Source organism: Rhinopithecus bieti, unplaced genomic scaffold (assembly GCF_001698545.2).
Source record: "Rhinopithecus bieti isolate Rb0 unplaced genomic scaffold, ASM169854v2 scaffold_4673, whole genome shotgun sequence".
Classification (NCBI taxonomy): domain Eukaryota; kingdom Metazoa; phylum Chordata; class Mammalia; order Primates; family Cercopithecidae; genus Rhinopithecus; species Rhinopithecus bieti.
In genome coordinates, this window is record NW_016804438.1 from 619,404 (window position 1) to 639,815 (window position 20,412).

General features: G+C 41.4%; 1 protein-coding gene across 2 annotated transcripts in view; it reads left to right on the plus strand.

The window, feature by feature from the left end:
* LOC108527170 (AT-rich interactive domain-containing protein 1B-like) overlaps positions 1-14,059 on the plus strand; it is a 279,894-nt gene extending 265,835 nt beyond the window's left edge. The window contains exons 5-6 of one of the 2 annotated variants that reach the window (XM_017868328.1): positions 575-818; positions 13,694-14,059. In XM_017868328.1, the coding sequence (XP_017723817.1) occupies positions 575-818; positions 13,694-13,704 (255 nt within the window). In that variant the 3' untranslated portion in view covers positions 13,705-14,059. The remainder of the gene's footprint in view (positions 1-574; positions 819-13,693) is intronic. The other variant, XM_017868329.1, reaches the window with a different exon arrangement.
* Positions 14,060-20,412: the final 6,353 nt, after the last annotated feature.

Consider the following 20,412-nt stretch of genomic DNA (forward strand, 5'->3'; position numbering starts at 1 on the left):
TGTGTGTGTGTGTGTGTGTGTGTGTGTGTGTGTGTGTGTGTGTGTCTGTGTCTGTGTCTGTGTATGTATTTCTCATCACAAAGTTTGGTTAAAATTGTGACTGCTATTACATTAGCATATCCTAGTTTGAAATTCACATAGTCCACCAATGTCAAGTTCTGAAAAAAAAAGACTCAAAGCCTGTAGTTTTTTACTTTATGATGTAATCATTTAAGAACCAGGCATTCCATTCCTATGGTAAGTCACCAGGCAGAGTGCTGTGTGTCTTGTGTGGCACTTTGAACAGGTCTAATGGACTCGGTGCTGACAGCTGAAGGGCAACCTGTATGAGGATGGTTTTATCAAAGAGAAGTACAACTGTACTCATTTTTTAGGAGAGAGACAAGATCTTATTGGTTCAACTTACAAACGACCTCATTAAAATCTAATAAAAAGTGGCCATGCTTTGAATTTTGGGTTGTTACCCAGAAAACTTTCATCTCTGAAGGGGACATCATTATCATTATCAAGTCATCTTTTGATGAGATATTCATCCAAACATGTCACTCTATAAATACATCTTTTCCTTTCTTAGGATCTGTCTGGCTCCATTGATGACCTCCCCACGGGAACGGAAGCAACTTTGAGCTCAGCAGTCAGTGCATCCGGGTCCACGAGCAGCCAAGGGGATCAGAGCAACCCGGCGCAGTCGCCTTTCTCCCCACATGCGTCGCCTCATCTCTCCAGCATCCCGGGGGGCCCATCTCCCTCTCCTGTTGGCTCTCCTGTAGGAAGCAACCAGTCTCGATCTGGCCCAATCTCTCCTGCAAGTATCCCAGGTATTTACTTTCCTAGTAATTATTGTTTTACTTTGTGATAAAGAGAGATCTCATGTTCATCAACAGCAACTCACATTTCATTACTTTACTATTTAAAAACCTAGTGGCCACGTATTAAGAGTATAACCGAATTCTCACCAAGGCATACGAGAGTCCCAGTTCCTGAAGAAATTCAACAGGTGATTATAACTACCCCTTTAATAAAATGACCAATTACGTTGTTATTTTCAATTTGCATATTTACTTTAACTTATGCCAGAAACAGGATATTATTTATCCTCTTAGCATATGTTTTGTAATGATTCTGTTACATCAGATCTTCTGTTGATGAGTGCCACCAAAGTGAGATTGTTGGTGAGGATCGGCCTTATATTTTTGTGGTTCTATTTAATACTTGCCACAGCATTTACTTTCTAAAACATTTCCACAATCTATACTTACCAGTGTCTGATCACATCCAGGCAATGGTTGTTTCTTGAGCATGGTCGAGGCATTCTTACTGATACAAACTCGTGCCTTCTCTTTGACACAAGGAGGCCATGTTCTGGTTAACTCCATGTTATTTCACTTGTCTTGCATCACCTCTATCTTCTGCTCCCTTTATTATGTTCTCAAGGCTATTTATTTATTTGGTTATTTATTTGTCAGTTACTTCATCCTCATCCAGCTTTCTTATATCAAACTTCATCCATTCAAATCTATCACGCAACTAGCTTTCCTTTATCACCAAACCAGATAATGTGTTCTATCCTTCCAAAATCGTGGGCGTTAGTTTGTGCTTTTTAACATTTCACCTCTTTTATATTAAAAAAAAAAAGTGTATTGTGGAATGTTTAGAATATTACACATATATATCTCTAAATAAAATAACATATATAGCACGCCAATTTGAAACATTATCTATCAAATAAACATTCATGAATTCACCATCTGGTTTAAGAATTAGAGTATCATAATGCCATTGTGTCTACCTGTATATTTCTTCCTTATCTCAAGCTCTATACCTCTCCCTCACTTCAAATATCCTTTGAATCTTTTAAAATATTGTTCTTTTGGTTTTGGGTTTTGGGTTTTTTTCTAAGAATTTTATTACAAACATTCATAGATACATATATTTTATTAAGTTTTTAGCTTTACAGAAATATGTTATATTTGGAATGACTATAATTTATCATCCAAGTTGAGACACTTTTGGGCATGCAAAGGGCTACTATTAACAATTACAGTAGGACAGCGCCGTAAACCAGAAGGTCTTGGGCAAATCAGATAATATGGTCACCCCACTCATAGTGTATGCTAAAATTTGCTTTTTTTAACTAAACGTTGTGTTTCTAAGATTCATCTGTAATTTGATATAGGTATACACTCAGTACATTTTGATTAAAGCATTTCGATGTTATCTTTCTTTCAAAAATGTTTGTTTGTCCTCACAGTGTTTGTAATAACCTGGACTTATCTGCTGCTTTTCACTTTTTAATGCTATGAATACGCTATAGTCTAGAATTTTAACACAGTTTTGGTGTTGACATGGTTTGTGAGATGTCACCTACCTAAATGTTGGAAAGTTATATGTAAAATATTGCATTACTCAAAGAGCTCACTCTTTCATTCTAAATTGAGTCAAAAGGACTTTTTCTAAAAACCTAAATGAAAACTTTCTTGAGGTATAAAGATACAGTGGTTTTAAATCTTAAATTCCTGACATGAGTAGTTAGCCATCTGAAGATTTTCCACGTCTCTCATTTCAAATGGGGATTTCTAAACTTGTACTTTCATTGTTGGATTTTGATGCAATACAGAACATAAAACCCAACAGAAAACCTTGCTTTGGGCATGTGATCCTGCGTGTCAGGTGTTACATTATATAGTATTTTACAGAGGAGGTAGCTCAGCAAATTCAGCTGGCATCAGAGTCTGTGGTTTAGTTGGTTTGCACAGAGTAAAAGCTGGTGAGTGGGTTATACACCATCACAAAGGACGCCCATTCTTCACAGTGACTGCAGATGTGTGCGGGCAGAGAGCACAAGGACCTCACTACCATTTCTCCCTAACTCCTAGAAAGCTTTCCACTTCCTTGGATATGCATTTAAAGTATATAGTTTGTTTTTTAAACTTGTGTCAGAAACCCTAACCACCATGTTGCTTCACTGTACTATTACAAATCACCTCCTCTGTAGCCGACATCCATATGGTGCTTGGTAAATCTATTCAATGACATTTAGTATCGGGAAGAAATTAGGCAGCAAAAGCTCCACCTTTTTTTTGGTGGGATATTCTTCAAGTAATTCTTAACTGTCTACTAAATGTGAAGCTACATGGGATCAGATTATATAAATATGACAAAGAGAACATTTCTTAGTGTATTCTCCATGGAGTAACCTCTTAGAAAATCTGATAAGCAGTTTTGGCATTTGTTCACCTGTCTTCCAAGTGGAAGTACAAACGTTTGTACTGGATGGACTTTCATAATGATCTGATACTAGCCACACAACTTGAAGAAGCTTCTAAGCCTTTCTGTGCCTCAGCTTCTGCATCTGTAAAGATTTCCTCACAGGGGAAATGCAAAGATTAAATGTGTCACTGCACATGAGACAGGTACAGGCTGAGCACTCGGTGCTTGTTGGTTCTTGCGATGTTATCTTCACTATTATGGATATTACTCAAACTGAGACTGTCTGTGACAATTACTGTCCAGAGCTGTACAGTTGATTTAGGCAGCAGGTCTTCTGGTTCTTAATCCAGTGTTGTTTTTGTGCAATTCAGAAGACATGTATGTTGTTCCCAGTGATGACTTGGTATGCTTGCTGAGGTAGTTCAGTAGGACTGCTAGGGCCAGCTATGAAAGCAAAATATATTTTCACAAAGTTGAACTCAGTTTTCTTCTGGGCAAAAAAAAAAAAGGTCCACGTTCCTCTTCTTGGGTGTTGAGCCTGAAAAGGTTAAGAGGAAGACCAGAAAACAAGAGGTAGAAGTAACTGTACCCCAGAGATTAACAGAATTTCTACTGTTGTCTCTGCACATGAAAATTTTAGCTGGACACTTACCCCCTGCTTCAGTCAAATCATAGGCAAACTGATTTATGCTAGACTGCCTCCTGCCACACAGACAAGTTAACATGAGATGCAGTATAAAATCCTGGATTATTTTCCCTCTTTCTGCCTGTGCGGAGGCCACATCAGCTAACTGAGCAGCACTTCCCGCCCAGTGGTCCCCGCCAGGGCTGCTGTACACACTTCAACAGGTTGCTCATTGTACAGGGTCTCAGTGGTGAATGGGAGTTCACATCTACCTGCCCTCTTGTGGGAAGGGGCACCATTTTCTCATTCATACAGAGGAGCCAGGTTACCCTCAGTAACCTTGTCCTAGACCTTGGGGGAGTAGTCCATGGGTTCAGTCCAGGTAATACCCATTTCTCTTCTCTCTGTTCCCACAGCTAAGCCTAGGGGCACTCAAATGTCAGTTTTCGATAACTTCATCAAACATTTTATATGCAGCTATTTTAATGGAATTTACTCAACGCTCATGACAGGTTTTTGTTGGGGAGAAAAAAGATTGTCTTCTGTTTCCATTTCCCTCCACCTAGGCACGCTGTCCTTTTTAATTTTTTTAAATCATTTCCCTAAGATTCATATCCTTATTCTCTGAGAAGTATTAAATATATCGAGTTATCCAACTTGCATTATGTTATATATTTGTGTGAACTTGGTCATAGGTAATAAAACCACATTTTGGAGATGATCATAAAGTTTGTCTTTGCTTTTTGTTTTATATTTACTTTTACCTAAATGCAAATACACCTTCCTTTAGAGAATAATGAGGCCCATCTCCCTCCTCCTTTTTCCATCTCTACTCCTTATATTTAAATGGTGTGGATCTGTACATCAGATCCCAAGCTCATATGCAGTCCACCTTTTTTTGGTTCTGAGTCTGCCAGTGAAGCATGCATGCCATGTAGAGATGACATGTTTTCCCAGGCATGATACTCAAACCGTCAAGCTATCTGTTAGGAATTTCCCTTTATTTTTCTATATGTAGTCTTTTGTTTTCTTCCTGTCCCTTCCTCTTATTCCCAGCACCCTCTTATGTTTGGCTCTCTTCTCTCCTGTTGCCTCCTACTATATCTCACCACCTCCTTTCCATATCTCACAGACTGGCTCTTTCAATCATTGTCTCTCCAACAAGTCACTGTAAAATGTGCAGCTGTTATGTAGCTGATAGCTGGGATGAAGTAAAGCCAAATGTTGCAGGGGATTCTTCCTGATGTTGCTTTCCTAGGATTTGTTGAAAAGAACAATCATTTTCTCCATCTCTACCCTGGTAAATGTAATTGACAGCTAATGAGAAGTATCACAGAGGTAGATAAACGAAGCCCAGTAAAGCATCCCAAGTGGCTGATTCTGTTTCTTGCCTGTTAATCTCTTCCTCCACTCACTGCAGATTTGCCCTCCTGTCTTGCTGCCTCACAAACATTGTGAGTGTCATGGGAACCACTACTGTGATACACTGGTACAACACTGCCCCACCACATCCCTAACTCAGCGGGGCTTTTCCTCCTGCATTCTTTGGAGAAGCAGGATGGAGATTTTTTATGTTAAGTAGCCACATGAATTCTCTCCCTTTGTTTGCACATTCCTGGGCTCCAGCATTGCAGCTGTCTATAGTTAGAAGGTAAGAATTCAGGCCTGCTTGTTGACTCTAAACAAGCGTTTGAGAACAGAAACACAAACACTATACTCTCCCTCCAGTGCCATTACAAATTTTCTTATTTTTTACATTCTCTCTCCTCTTCTTACTGATGTATTTATATTTAGAGACAGAAATGAAATAGCTCCATCTTCGTAATTGGCAGTGTGTATTCATATACTATACATTTAAATTAAGCAGATGTAATGTCAGGTACAGTTAATTCTGAAATGTACGATATTAGACGTAATGCTGATATTCTAGTAAATGATCCCATCACGTTGCACTTACGCTGCTTCTTGGGTTACATCCTAGCGTTTTTCACTTTGGCGTAAGGAGGGCTGCCAGGTTTTGGATGTGTATTGAACAGGTCATGGGTCTTAGGCTGGGCCTGATTGCCCCTAATGCATGGTGGAAGCTGACTCAGCACAGCCTCTGAATGCACCGCTGTTGCCAGAAGATTCTGCAGATGTTAATTTCACTTGTCTTGCCTCCAGAGCCAGCCATTCTGGTTTACTAACAAAGCAAAAATGTAAATAAGCCAAACTTTACAATTTTTTATTTTATTGGCCAGAGGCTTTTGTCAGCTTTTCCTCCATGTCCTGTGAGCAGCGGCAGCGTTTAAATATTGAGAAGAGGGAGCTTACCATGGGGTGAGGAATGGACAGGCAGGTGTTAACTGTTCATAGCCTGGCTGGCACTTTTGTTTATACAACTAAGCTCATCTGTTTTTTTAATGAAGATCTAAGAATAGTAACTGAAAATTCCTGAATAGACTTTTCCCCATTCTTTTTTTGGCATTAGGCATTTGGTATTTGTACCAAGTCCAGTGTAAGTAGAGTTAACTCACTTTGATCTGGCAGCAGAAGGCCACTGATCATAATAGATTAGGGTCAAAAATACAAAATTAGGTCTTCACGCTAGCAGATAATAAGGAGCTATTTGTTTTCATGACTGTTGTTCTTCTTGCCTCGTACTAGGTAAGACTAATCAAAGGCAACATCATCCTAGCTATCACAGACAGAAACAAAATAGAGTTGCATCAAATATGAAAGTGGAACCCCTTGTCTTTTTACATTCCGTGCCTCGTTGTTTGGAGCCAGCCACTCACCTGCCGCCTGGCCTCTCGACAAACTACCCGCTGGTTGGGTGGGTGTGAGGGATGGGTCAGGGCGGCTTCAGAGCTGAGACTGTGAAGCCAGGAGGCCCGAGGAATCTCACTCACCTTCTAGGAGCTGCCTTCACTGCTCCCATCTTTTTCTACTGATACCTCCCCTCCCCTTCTCCCTCTCCAGCCAGCTGCGCTTCACCCCACTCCAGTGATCACCTCTGCACATGTGCCTCCCACCTAGGGTAGCCACCTCCAGGAGCCCCTCCACAGTGCACAGCATGTGGTGCCCCGCACCCTTCTGCTAATGTCAACTCATACCCAGCGAATAACTTCAGTCTCTGTCCTTTGAAAAGGATCACAGATGTGATGAGCCTGAAGAAATTGCTTGGTCAGAGCTCATCCTCCTACACCACCAAGCACCAGTTCCTTTTTAGTGGAACCTGATTCTCTGCAGCTTTCTCGTGGCCATTCCTAGAGGGCGAGAGATGCATCCAGCGTACCAACCAGCCATGATGAATCTGTGCCCCTCAGGAAAATCTCAGACACAAAAAGCATGAGTTCTAGAAAGGGTGGCACGTATTGGATTAAATATGGAAAAGAACTGTTTGGCAGCACTGGGGTATATTTAGAGCTCTTCTGTGTGAGTGCTCACCCAGTCCTACCCTTCAGCAAGCGAGAGCTAAGTAGATTTCTCTACCAGCCGATATAGCTGCAGATCCAAACAAGAAGATATTCTGGTCAAAAAACTAATTTTCTTGCTTAATTTGACATTCAAACAAGCAGAATCTGGAAGGATGCTATAATGGGAAAGAGAAAAATGAATCTCAGTTAGGAGTTAGTCATAGGCCAGAGTGAACAGGAAGGATTCCAGTGAGAGGAAATGATGGCTCCTGGTCTAATTTGTCAAGATTAATACCTATCAGATGAACAATGGAGGATGCAAACCAGTGTCTCTCTTTCATTTAACCCATTTCTCCTGGAGTTCTAGATCTCTTAGGGCTCAAGCCCATCCTAAGTAAATAAACTTTCTACTTTTTAATTTGGCCTTAATGAAACTCAGGGTAAAAAAGCATGAGTTTACTTCTATATGTAAATAATTCTTAGCCAGTGTCCTTTCATGATAACATTAGCAGTAGACCCTCTAAAATGGCATTTTGTGTACTGACAGAAATTTTTTATCTGAAAGTCTGCGTAATCACCTTACCTAATAATCTTATTTTTAAATATCTATCAAATGTTCCTTTTTGGTTTCACTGGAGGTGGAAATCCTGCAACAGCTTGTTGCAAGGAAGGTGCATGCTGCTTATTGGCAGGCCAAGGAGAAAAAAAAAAATTAACACAAAATGCCATTGATATATCCATGTTTTTAATCTGTGGCAGCACAGAAAACCAATTCAGCGGTTCTACAAACCAAAGAGAACTTAAGCCAGTATTTTTTCCCTGACAAAGTAAAATATTTGGGTGTTACACAAAACTACTTCCATTCCTTCCAAATGCTGCTTAGCAATAGTTAAGAAAGCAAATTGTATATTTTGTCTCTTTGAGAGATGGGGTTGCATCGCTGTATGGCTTAGTTATTGGTAGTGTGATACTGAACCTCCCACTTTAAGATAACAGCTTTAAAATTCAGGCCAAGATCCTGGTTATGGAAACTCAGCAAGTCCATGGGTCATGAATATTCTCAGCGCTGTTTCTAGAGGGCATGCCCCATTGCTGTCTGGCGGCCAAGGCCTTGCGTTTGAAGAACTGCCCCAGTGTTCTGAGCTACTCTTCTCCTTCAGAGGTCACTCCAGACCCCAAGTCAGGTATTCTGATAGATGGGGAATGAGTATTGTTTTCTTCAAAAGCACAGATCTTCTCAATCTTTCATTCCAACAAACCTCAAATGAAGCCTTTTCCCCCTCCTCTTTCTCCCACGTTCAGAAATAAGAAAACATTAGACATTTATCAAAATACAAATTCCCACTTAGTTTTGCTCCCTCTCTTAATTAAAAAAAAAGTTGGATAACTCAGTTTAAAATATCCTGTCAGTTTCCATTCCCTTTCTCTATTCTTGTGTGTATGAAAATACAAGAAAGCCTGTGTCACCAAGGCAATATTATGTGCCTTTTTCTTGCTCTGCAGTCTCAGCAGTGACTCATGTGTTTTCGTGTGTTTCCACTCCCACTTCTCCATTACTTTTTTGCATTGTTTGCTGGAGAAGCACTTCAGACACCTCGTTCTCTGTTTGTTTTCACTCTTGAGCCGAGTAGGCCGTCCCTGCTCTGAACCTGTGCTCAGCTGCGTGTCACTGCGTCTGGACTCTGCGTGTGCTGCCTCTGTGGAAATGCTGTTGGCATTGACCTGCTGCCTTCTCCCTTCACTGAGAATGAAGATTCAGAATGGAGGGGTACAAAAGCTTTTATGAACTAATTTTAGCCTAGCAGTAAAGCATTTCAGAAATCACTTGAGTGCATTTTGGAAAATGGTGGTAAAATGAGTCAAGATGCTCCTAAAGTTGATTTCGCAAACTTCTGGTATATCACCATGTTTCCTAAAAGAGAATAAGTAACAATTGTGTAAGGAACAAAACCATTTTATAGAGAGTGTTAAGTTTATTTCTCAGTCTTCTGATAACCCTGAGGCCAGGATTATTATGATGTGTTGATTGATTATAGCTGTTAAGACTCTTACTAATCAGTTTCATCCCTTATTCTCAATTCACACACTTGCACCTTTGATTTCTCTTCCATAACAGGGTGATGTGGGTTGTCGTTGACTAATGAATAGTAGAATTGGTTTCGGCATGAGACAAACGGAATGCCTTCACCAATCCTAGAATGCATTAATCTTTCATAATCCACATCTGCATGTTTATAAATGATATAACCAGGAATTGTTAATGTTGATATTCTCCCTTCCAAACAGAAAGTGACATAGGAGTTTGTACTTGTAAACTGCATTAAATGCATAAAGCTGAATGCCAAGAGCGTGACCTCGCTGAGCATGCCAAATATATTACTTCATTTGTTGGTTTTAGAAAAGTAGCATGTTGCACTTTGGGTGTTGGATACACCAGGTGATACCCTGTGGAAAGCCAACTAGCCTAATTGTTCATTTTCCTTCCTTATTTTATTATTCTATTCTGTCATTAATTTAGCAAAGCACTGAGTGTATATTATGCTGCAGGCGTAGTAAGTGGGGTAAAGGCACTGAACATAAACTGCAAAGGGTCCTGTCCTCGTGAAACTTAAAGTCTTGGCCGGGCGTGGCGGCTCATGCCTGTAATCCCAGCACTTTGGGAGGCTGAGGCGGGCGGATCATGAGGTCAGGACCATCCATCCTGGCTAACACAGTGAAACCCTGTCTCTACTAAAAATACAAAAAAAAAAAAAAAAAAGTAGCTGGGTGTGGTTGTGTGTGCCTGCAGTCCCAGCTACTGGGGTGGCTGAGGCAGGAGAATGGCGTGAACCCAGGAGGCGGAGCTCGCAGTGAGCCAACATCACGCCACTGCCCTCCAGCCTGGGCGACAAACAGAGCGAGACTCCGTCTTAAAAAAAAGAAAAAAAGAAAAAGTCTAGTGGGAAAGACAGTAGATACATAAATAACTACATACTTTATTGTCAGGTAGTCGGGGAAAAAAATCAGGTTACTTCTTTAGATAGCAGTGGCTAATTAGAGAAGGTGTCTCTCTCAGAAGTTGATACTTGAACAAGAGAAGTGAAGGAAGGGCAGGGGCAAGCCATGTGAGCATCTAGGGAAGACTATCCAGGCAGAGAAAGGAGCAAACTCAAAGGCCCTGAGTTAGTACTGTGCTTAGTGTGCTGGGCGGCGAACACCAGGAAGTCAGTGCAGCCAGAGCATAGTGGTCACGGGCAATGGAGCATAATGCATGGGCAGTTAGATGAGAGAGGAGCTAACGACTTTGTAGGTTATGATGATGATTTAGGAGGTTTTTTTATTATTTCTTTCTGAGAAGGAGTCTCGCTCTGTCTTCTAGGCTGGAGTGCAGTGGCACAATCTCCACTCATTGCAACCTCTGCCTCCCAGGTTCAAGCAATTCTCCTACCTCAGCCTCCCAAGTAGCTGGGACTATAGGCACGTGCCACCACGCTCAGCTAATTTTTATATTTTTAGTAGAGACGGGGTTTCGCCATGTTGGCCAGGCTGGTCTTGAACTCCTGACCTCAGGTGATCTGCCCACTTTGGCCTCCCAAAGTGCTGGGATTACAGGCATGAGCCACCGCACCTGACTGATTTAGGAGTTTAAGTGTGATGTGAACCCTCTGGAAGGTTGGGAAGGCAGGGAATAGCATAATCCTGTTTAGGTTTCAGGAGGCTCACTGTGGCTGCTAAGTGGACAGTATACTGTAGGGGAAGGTGAGAGCAGAGACACCAGAGGCTCCTGCAGTAGGCACGCGGAGGGTTGATCGCTGCTTGGATGTGCACATAGCGGGAGTAGCGGCAGAAGGAGTTTGGCCGAAGGAATGGGTAAATGATGGTTCTGTACAGAAGACAGAGGTACAGGTGTTTGAAGGGGAACCAAGAGTTTGGTTTTAAACATTTGGAGTTTGAGATTCCTACTGGGCATCCTAAGGGAGGTTCTGAATAGGCGATTGGATAAGATCTGGACTCAGGCAGTATTTTGGTGGGAAAATGAGTTTGTGAGGCATTAGGGTTCAGGATGAGGTCCCCTGGGCACCAGCCTGCCTCAGCATCACTTGAAGGGCTTATGATTCAGTAGTTGTGGGGTGGAGCCTGACAGTTTGCATTTCCAATAATTTCTAGTTCTACTGAAGCTGCTGGTCTGGGAAGTACTGGCCTAGGGAGTGAGTGAAGGTCAGCGGTCCGCAGCACTCACCACACAGCATACCTGGGAAAGGACCGATGCTGGCCCAGCCCCGGAGACGCTTACCTAATCAGTCTGACGCAGGGTATTCCATCAGTACTTTCTTAAAGCTCTCTGGGTGGTTACTATGCACAGCCAAGGCTGAGAATCACTGAAAGAAGAATTCTGAGGAAACCCTGGGGTACCCAAAAACATAGAGACTGTGAAAAAGAAATGGAAGAAGAAATGTTTCTAGAATATGGAAGAGAGCATCTGTGTCTAAGACAGCTTAGCACTTCCCCAGTGCTCCATGGGCATGGCTGAGAAGGAGGCCTGTATTCCCAGTTAGGAGCACATACATTTCTCACAGGAAAGTTGAGGGATCAATAGCTCATGTTTTAAGGGTGGCATAGTGCTGAGTTTTTTTTCCTGACCTTTCTAGAACTAGATTTGGTTCAGTTGAAAGTTATGTCACAGAAAAAATTCTTACGCAAAAATACTGTTGTATTCTCAAGTCCAATTCAGTTAGCAGTAGACTCCTTTATTTCCACAATTGTTATGTTAAGTTCATTTCACATAAAATCCAAGAATCATGTTATTTTAATTCTACTTGAAAAAAGGCAAAAAAAAGTATCACGTTTTAAGAGAACTGAACCTCAGTGGATATACATTTTTGCTGCTTATTTGTTTTTCATGTGACCTCATTGCCTTTTCTTAGAAGCAGGTGGAGGAACTAGTTCAGAATTCCGTTTCTATACCACTGACCGTGACTTTGTGTCAGATCTTTGCTCCTAGAGCTGCATTAAAGAATAATGTTATTTATCCTTTCTGCCTGGAACATTCATCCCACTTTTTATGCAGCCCAGCAAACTCCTACTTATCCTTCAAGACCCCATTAAAGGATCTTTCCCTTCACAAAGTCCTTGCTGCCCCCTGCAGCCCCGAGTTCAGCTTCTCCCTCAGGGCTGCCCCAGCTGCCTGAGCCCCTGGTGGGCTGAGAGCCTCTTTCTTCTTTTTGTCCCCAGTGCCAAGAACAGTGCCTGGCAAGTAGCGCCGTTCTGTAAACGTGGGTCAACTTAAAGAACTCACAGTTCTCTTAGAAAAATGGGAATTCAAGAGAAGAGAGTTCTGAAATTGGTGACTTATATAACCTTTCTCCTGTGGGCTTGGAGCCGTCTCTCTGCCTTTGCATTTCACCCTCCACAGGATCATTCTTTTCCCCTCCCTCCTGAAAGCGACTCCACTGTGACAGATACCTTTCACAAGTGTGCTTGCTGAATATTTAGTCCAATCTGAAAGAAGTAATGAAGAATACTTGAGGTCGTGCTCGAGAACCTTCCTCTCCACATTGCCACAGACAGAGGCTCTGTGGCCTGCACAGCCCTCCTTGTCCCCTGGCACTCAGCATGGAGAGCTTAGCCGTGCCCGGGCTGGCACTGCCTCTGGCAGAGTTTACTCCTGAGTTGCAGGTCCCTGAGGGTGCCCACTGCCACCCGCCTGGGCCCCTCAGTTCTAGCCTCGTGCTGGAGAGGTCTGCTCTCCCGCAGCAACCTCACAAGCCCAGCACTGTTAAAAAGGAGTCTGGTTATTGATTAATCCGGGTTTCATTGTGCAACTCTTTCTTTCTTGAAAAAGCACTTATTTAAATACCCAAATGTATTTGGGTATCATGCTGTGAACTGTGATGTCTAAGCAAGGTAAGCAGGTGCTGGTTTCCTTTAAATATACATTGTGAAGTGTTGATTTGTCCCCCTTAGATCCTGGAGATTTCACTCAGGAGCCTTGGGTTTTCTGTTTGTTTTTTAAGTTTTTCAGAATAGTAAATGCTTTTAGCTGTCTTGTTCCTTACTTTTAAAAGTATGAGTTTTATGCCAAGGGTTTAAAAATCTTAAGTTTTGTCATGAAAACAAGCTGTCATTACTTAGTGTAATCACAAATGCTATGAAATTTTAAACTCTGTAAGAAAAAGCATATTATTTTAGTACATAAATCGACATTTAATGCTATATCTAAATGGAGAATCTCTAGAAACCATGCCACCTATAGTACCAGTGTTTTATCTGTTAGTCTCAACTTTATACAGTCTGTGTTATTTCCCTCAAATTCCAGTGTTTAATTCCCAAACTCTGTATTTTTCCCTTCCTCTTCTCACATCCAGAAGCAGCATAAAGATGCCCATTGATTGACCACGTGTGCCACCTTTTTGGTCTGGAAAACACGGTCCCTGGTACCTGCAGGGCACAGCAAGCGCTCACATGCTATATTCTCTTTTAGGTGCAAAATGACTCCAAGGGAGTGAGCATCCGCGTGTGGCACTTTTCATAGCCAACCACCGTGTTTACAGGCAGAATTGTCACGAAGCACTGGAACCCAGAATGAGAAATTTGTGACAAGAGAGGGTGGAGGCGAGTGAAACTTTGATTAAAGGAAAGTGCCTTGACTTTCAAAAGGCCTGTCTCTATCCGGCAGCACAGAGCAGCGATCAAGTGGAAGAAAGGGAGCAGGCAGGCGCCTCAGCTAATCTTTCTCCTGGGGGCCCAGGTGGACAAATTGGCAACCCTGTTCACGGCTTTTTTTCCTTCTCCCCTTTGTGTCATAAGAACTGCTAATCGGATCCATGCTGCTGCAACTGTGGTTAGTTATTAGCAGAATAAAAGCAGATTTCTTCAAAAGAACGGGTGGGGGAAACGACTATACAAAATTGCAAGGTTGTTAGAATCTTAAATGCACAGCAGTCGATTTTTCCCCTTATTCTGAATTAGACGATGAATACAAGTCTTTCATCTGTCACGATACCCATTTCTTCAGAAGGCAGCCAAATATTAAGCTTCTCAAACAAAAAAGGAATCTTAGAAAGAGGAAAAATATTGAGGAGGAATAAAAATGGGTGAGAGAAGGGAAAATTAGGTTTTGTTTTTATTAATTTGCCCTGGTGAGAGAAATATAAACCGCCCGCTCTATTTGGCGGCCCCCGCCCCCCGCCTCTTACCTTACATCAAAGCGAGAATTCGAGAGAATGGAGCTGGTGGCTGTTCAGCATTTTATGTCTGGTGTTCTGCCTGAGGAAAGTTCAGAACCTACCTCTTTCCTTACAGATAGCAGAGTGTTGTGAATCCGGACTTCCTGGGGAAGGCCGGGCTAACAATGCCATACCCAAATGTGCAGAATAGACCTTTCCCTCACAAGTGGGTTTTCACATGGCCCGGTAGACCTGGGAATTGTATGCCTGAGCTTTAAAGCTATTACAAAGGGTGTGTTTTGATGAGAATGCCAGCTTTTCAGCGTGGTAGTTGATGTACTTCAGGACATCACGGACTTTCACAGGGGGTGCCTCCCAGATCCTCAAGATTCCCAAAGTTAGACGTGGTTCCTGCTTTCATCCAAATCACATTTTTGATCATATTGCCTATTTACTATTCATGTCTTCACACCTGAAGTTAACTAAAGTGGAGAAGCTTTCCTTAAAGTTCCATCTTTTATTTAATGGCTGTTTTATCCACAAAGACACAGTTTTCATTCACCTCCCCAGAGTCGGTCCTGAGTGGAGCAGCAAGCACGGTGGAACCCAGGTTGAGCTGCGCCAGCCGCCGCCCTGAGAGTCACGCCTCCGTCAAACCCAAAGCACACAATATTCCCACACCTTTCAGGTCACTTAGCAGTCATCCAGACTAAAAATGTCTCATTTTAATGCGGAGAATCCCCTATATGTAAATGTTTTATGATTCCAGTTTATTTATTTATTTTTTTATTTTTTATTTTCTTTTGAGATGAAGTCTCACTCTGTGACCCAGGCTGGGGCGTGGTGGCGTGACCTCGGGTCGCTGCAACTTCCACCTCTCAGGTTTGAGCGATTCTCCTGCCTCAGCCTCCCAAGTAGCAGGGATTACAGGTGGCCACCACCAGGTATTTTTGTAGAGACAGGGTTTTACTATGTTGGCCAGGCTAGTCTCGAACTCCAGACCTCAAGCAGTCTGCCTGCCTCGGCCTCCTAAAGTGCTGGGATTACAAGTGTGAGCCATTGCACTGGGCCAACTCCAGTTTATCTTCAATCAAAGCTGTGCTGACTTAAATAGTCAAGTCTAGAAGTCCGTGCATCACTGTGTATCCTCTGACTTAACTTGTCCTTTGCCTTGCCAGAGACTTTCCGGTTTCTCTGCCCCAAGTCCTCTCTGGGAAGATATCTCCCCAAAAGGGATCGCATGGGTATCAGTGATCAGACTCTTAAACCAACTTCCAAAGGTCTGTCTTACCCTTGCAACGGTCAGAGTTTATGAAGAGAACCCATGTGGAAAAGCATTATGTAGTTTTAATATGTTTAATTAATAAAAGTTCCAGTTTGAAATCTATTATAGTAGGCTGGGTGAATAACGTTTTATAAGTTGGTCTTTAAGGGCTTTTATGAGGGCATCATTCACATAGACCGCATCATATTCACTTCTGTTTTCTACCTGTTTGCTGATCGTCCTTTGTAGCTAATTTATCTTCAGGCCTCGCAGTGAGGTTTAGAAAAAGACTTGGAACCCTCAGACCACAGTAGGGAGAAGAGTTGAAAAGCTTGATCCAGCAGGTTTTTGGCAGTGTATTAGTTTGTTTAGAATGAAGGTATGTGGCCCTGTGAACGGTGTGTGGGAGCTGCCTTGTTCTGTGAAGTTCAGGAATTGGAAGTATCCTCATTCCCTTCATGGCTCAGGAGTATCCAAGTCAGATAGCCTCTGAAGTGCCCATTTATCTGTGCTTTTAGGACCGAATGACACATCAATAGTGTGTAACATTTTGCATAAGGATTTAGGAAAGTCTAGCCCTATTTTGAATGAACTTCTGAGCCGTATGACATGAAAAGGTTTATCTCCCAAAGCAGAGGCTTAACTCCTTAAAGGTGAGGACACCAAGCTACTGTGGTTCTGTGTTCTCAGTTGAAAGGTAGGGAAGAACATTACTTTCTGGTTTATACTGCGCTCATCTGAGATAGGATTTATTCACAATAAAGAATTGTGTCGACAGCCTGTTCACAAACATCTTGCCCACCACTCTGCCCTAATACAGGACCTTTTGGTAAGGGCGAGATGATCTTATTAGAGACAGAGGCACACACACCCCATGCTGAACAATAGGAAATGTTGTAAGTTCACACCCACTCTCTTCAGATAAACTGTTAACCAGAACCACTAAGCGGGAGCTTGAGCAGATTCTGTGTATCGGTAGTTTGCTTGGAGCATATCGAAGTTGGTGTCAGCCAGCCTGCTTCTTCATTCTGAGAATAAGTGGGATTTTTTTCCGTTCTTGAAGCAAGTGAAATAGAAAACACTGAACAGAAGGTTGCTATGTCTAAATAACTTGTGGATTTTCTAACTCATCTAAATAAATGCCAAGACTAGGAAAACGTATTTTTCATTTACACCATTAGGTTAATACCTAATATACCTGCAGGTTTTTAAAGAAATGACCCAGGAAATCCTTGTGCTGTATCGCAGAGCTGTACCATCTTACCCCACTCTAGCTTCTTAGTAAGTTAGATAAGATGTACAGTGATTTCCACAGATGTGAAGTCTACCATGCAGCCAACCAATGCTGTCTCTTAACAAAATTATATTGTCATTTATCATGGTGGAAGAAAAGATCCTGACCAGTTCTTCATGTTTCAGAAATTAAAGGAGCAACTAAATGCAACCCATGGTAAGAAGTTGTAGTGTAATTACTAGTAGGTTTGGCAGAATATAAGAAATGTATCCTCCAGAAGATCAGTAAAGTCAGACGGTGGCAGGTGAGACCCGTATTCTACTTTAAAGATTTGAAAGAGAGCCGATTTCCATGAGGCTGTACTAGAATAAAGCAACCCAGTGTTTCAGTTTTGGATGCAGCAGAATTGCAGAGTCAGTGGGAAGTAGAAGATGAACACGATCATGTAGAAATGTATCAGTATTTGGTTGCTACAATGTGTTCTTTTAATTTCTCACTAAAGTTAATGACACCACCAAGAATTCTTGACGAGTAGAAGAATTAATTCAATTGCTAATTGCTGAAAACTATGAAATACATATTGATTCTGTAGCACATTTCATGGAGTAACTTGATTGTGATAGAGTTACTTGCAAAGTGATTGGAAGCATTCTTCATTTCTTCTCAGACTTCAACAAGAACCACAACCAGTTTAATCCACATGGACCTAAGAATAGGTGTGTCTTACCCTTGCAACTGTCACAGAGTTTATGAAGAGGACCCAAGTACTTGCCACTGAACACCTCATGATCTCCGTGTATTGAGGATAACTGGCCAATAAAATTGTCCAAATGTCCATGGTTTAACATGTCTTTTCATGTTAATTATAAAAAGTCAATCTTCTTGAATTACTAATGGAAGAATATAATTTAGGACATTGCCCTCTATATAGTGAGTACTCTTTTTTTTTTTTTTAAACCTCATTTGGTACATTCAAGCTAACTGTCTCCAATTTGCCCGCGAACTTGTAAGACAGATAAATGCGTATTCTAGACAGTGCTCTCTCTTTAGTTCCTTCTTTATTCACTTTTGCCCAGAGTCAGCTAATGTAGGAAAATTGGAAGATGGAATGGATCTGAGGCACTAAAACTGAAATCAGGTAGTGTCTGTCATTCAGACTCCAGATTTGCTATCTTGACTAATCATGTCAATATTCCATGTCAGGTAACTAAATCCATCTTAGGTTAGTTGACTTTTTAGCTGTAATGATGTGAAAGGAAGGAGTGATTTTTCTATGGCCACTACTACTTTTGAAACATGGAATTTCTGAATATTTCTATATCTATTAGTATTACTAATACTGGAAATAATGCAGTATTATTTGAAAAGGGGTGAGTGGTTTGTTTGCCAGAATTGGTTGTGGTTCAGAGTTAGTGTTCTTGTGAGTTTCTGTAATTGTATACTGTAGTAATGTGGAAAGGAATTATTCCCAGGGAATGTTCGCCTCAATAAAGGATTAATGTGGGAATCCTATTCACCTCATGTTTATTCTCTACCATCCCTACACAAAAGTAATAGAGTATAATTTATGCAGTGCATCTGATCAGTAGTTGATCTGATCTGTTGGTTTGTTTCTGATCCGAAAGAGATGGAAAAATAAAACTACAAGTAATCATTTATCTAAACATTTACCTGCTAAATGTACTTACCATTTAAGTCTTAGACCTTTGCCTGCATTAAGTGCTAAGGAACCCAGTGCATTCTTACATCTAGATAGGAGAGAGCATAAAGCAACTTTTGTTACTGACATTTATTTATGAAGTCTTCCCCTTTAAATATGGAAGAATGTGAGATGTATATATCAGTGCTGTTGTTACTAAATACTCATCTGTATTGGCTTTTTCAGCAAGTATTCCTCCTGAGTGTTTTCTTCTTTTCTTTTCTTTTTTTTCTTTTTTTGTTTTTTTGAGATGGAGTCTTGCTCCATAGCCCAGGCTGGAGCGCAGTGGCGCAGTCTCAGCTCACTGCAAGCTCTGCCTCCCGGGTTCGAGCGATTCTCCTGCCTCAGCCTCCTGAGTGGCTGGGATTACAGGCACCCGCCACCACTCCCACCTAATTTTCATGTATTTTTAGTAGAGACGGGGTATCACCATATTGGCCAGGCTGACCTCAAACTCCTGACCTTGTGTTCCACCCGCCTCGGCCTCCCAAAGTACTGGGATTACAGGCGTGAGCCACTGCACCTGGCCTTCCTGAATGTTTCTTTACTGATATTATCATTTAGAACAGGGATCACAAACTACAGCCTGAGGACCAAATTCAGACAACCGCCTGTTTTGGCAAGTGAAGTTTTATTTATGCTATTTTGTTTTCATATTGTCTGTGGCTGCTTTTGAACTACAACAGCTGAGGTGAGTAGTGCAACATAAAACATATGGTCTGTGAAACCTAAAATGTTTACTATCTGGCAGTTTACAGAAAAAGTTTGCCTAATTCTCATCTAGAATAGTAAGATAAAACTGCATGATTACAGATGAGTTATAAATATCTAATTATCTATTAATCTGAGCTTGGTTCCTGGAATCATTAGCTATACATTTATTTTTTTTTCAACAAATACTTATTGAATGGTTACTATATGCCTGGTTCAAGAGATATAATATGGCAGGGAACCAAACAGATGGAATTTTCTGTCTGTATGGAATGTATATTGTAGTCAGATGAGACAAACAAAGAACAGAATTAAATTAAGAACTATGAGAAATGTTAATACTGTGTCCACTTGTAAAAAATCATAGAACTTGGCACTTGTTAGTACTGACTGCCCCACCATCTTATTCTATGAAGTATGCTAAGCTATAATATATTCATGCCTCAGTCCATCCACTGTACATTATACATTACTGAATGTGTGCTAATTTACCAAAATATATGTATTGGCCACTTTTTCCCAATTGTGTTATATACTAAAATCCCAGAGTTATGTTACTTGAATGTTTGGTACTTATCTTGATTTAGTTCTTAAAAGCTATTTTCAATTGGATAAAATTCTCCCAAAACCTCTCCTAGTATAAGATTTTAAAGTAAATATTAGCAAACAGAATCCAACAGTGCATTAAGAAAATAATGTACCATAAGTGGCATTTATTCCAGGAATGCAAAGTTGGTTCAATATTAACAACTGGTGTTTTGTTTTGTTTTGTTTTGTTTTGTTTTGTTTTGTTTTGTTTTGTTTTTTTGGGAGACAGAGTCTTGCTCTCTTGCCCAGGCTGGAGTGCAGTGGCATGATCTCAGCTCACTGCAACCTCCGCCTCCCAAGTTCAAGCGATTCTCCTGCCTCAGCCTCCTTTGTAGCCGGGATTACAGGAGCCTGCCATCATGCCCGGCTAATTTTTTGTATTTTTAGTAGAGACAGGGTTTCACCATGTTGACCAGGCTGGTCTCCAACTCCTGACCTCGTGATCCGCCCATTTTCGCCTCTCACAGTGCTGGGATTACAGGCGTGAGCCACTGTGCCCGGCCTAACAACTCTATTATTATTATTATTATTATTATTA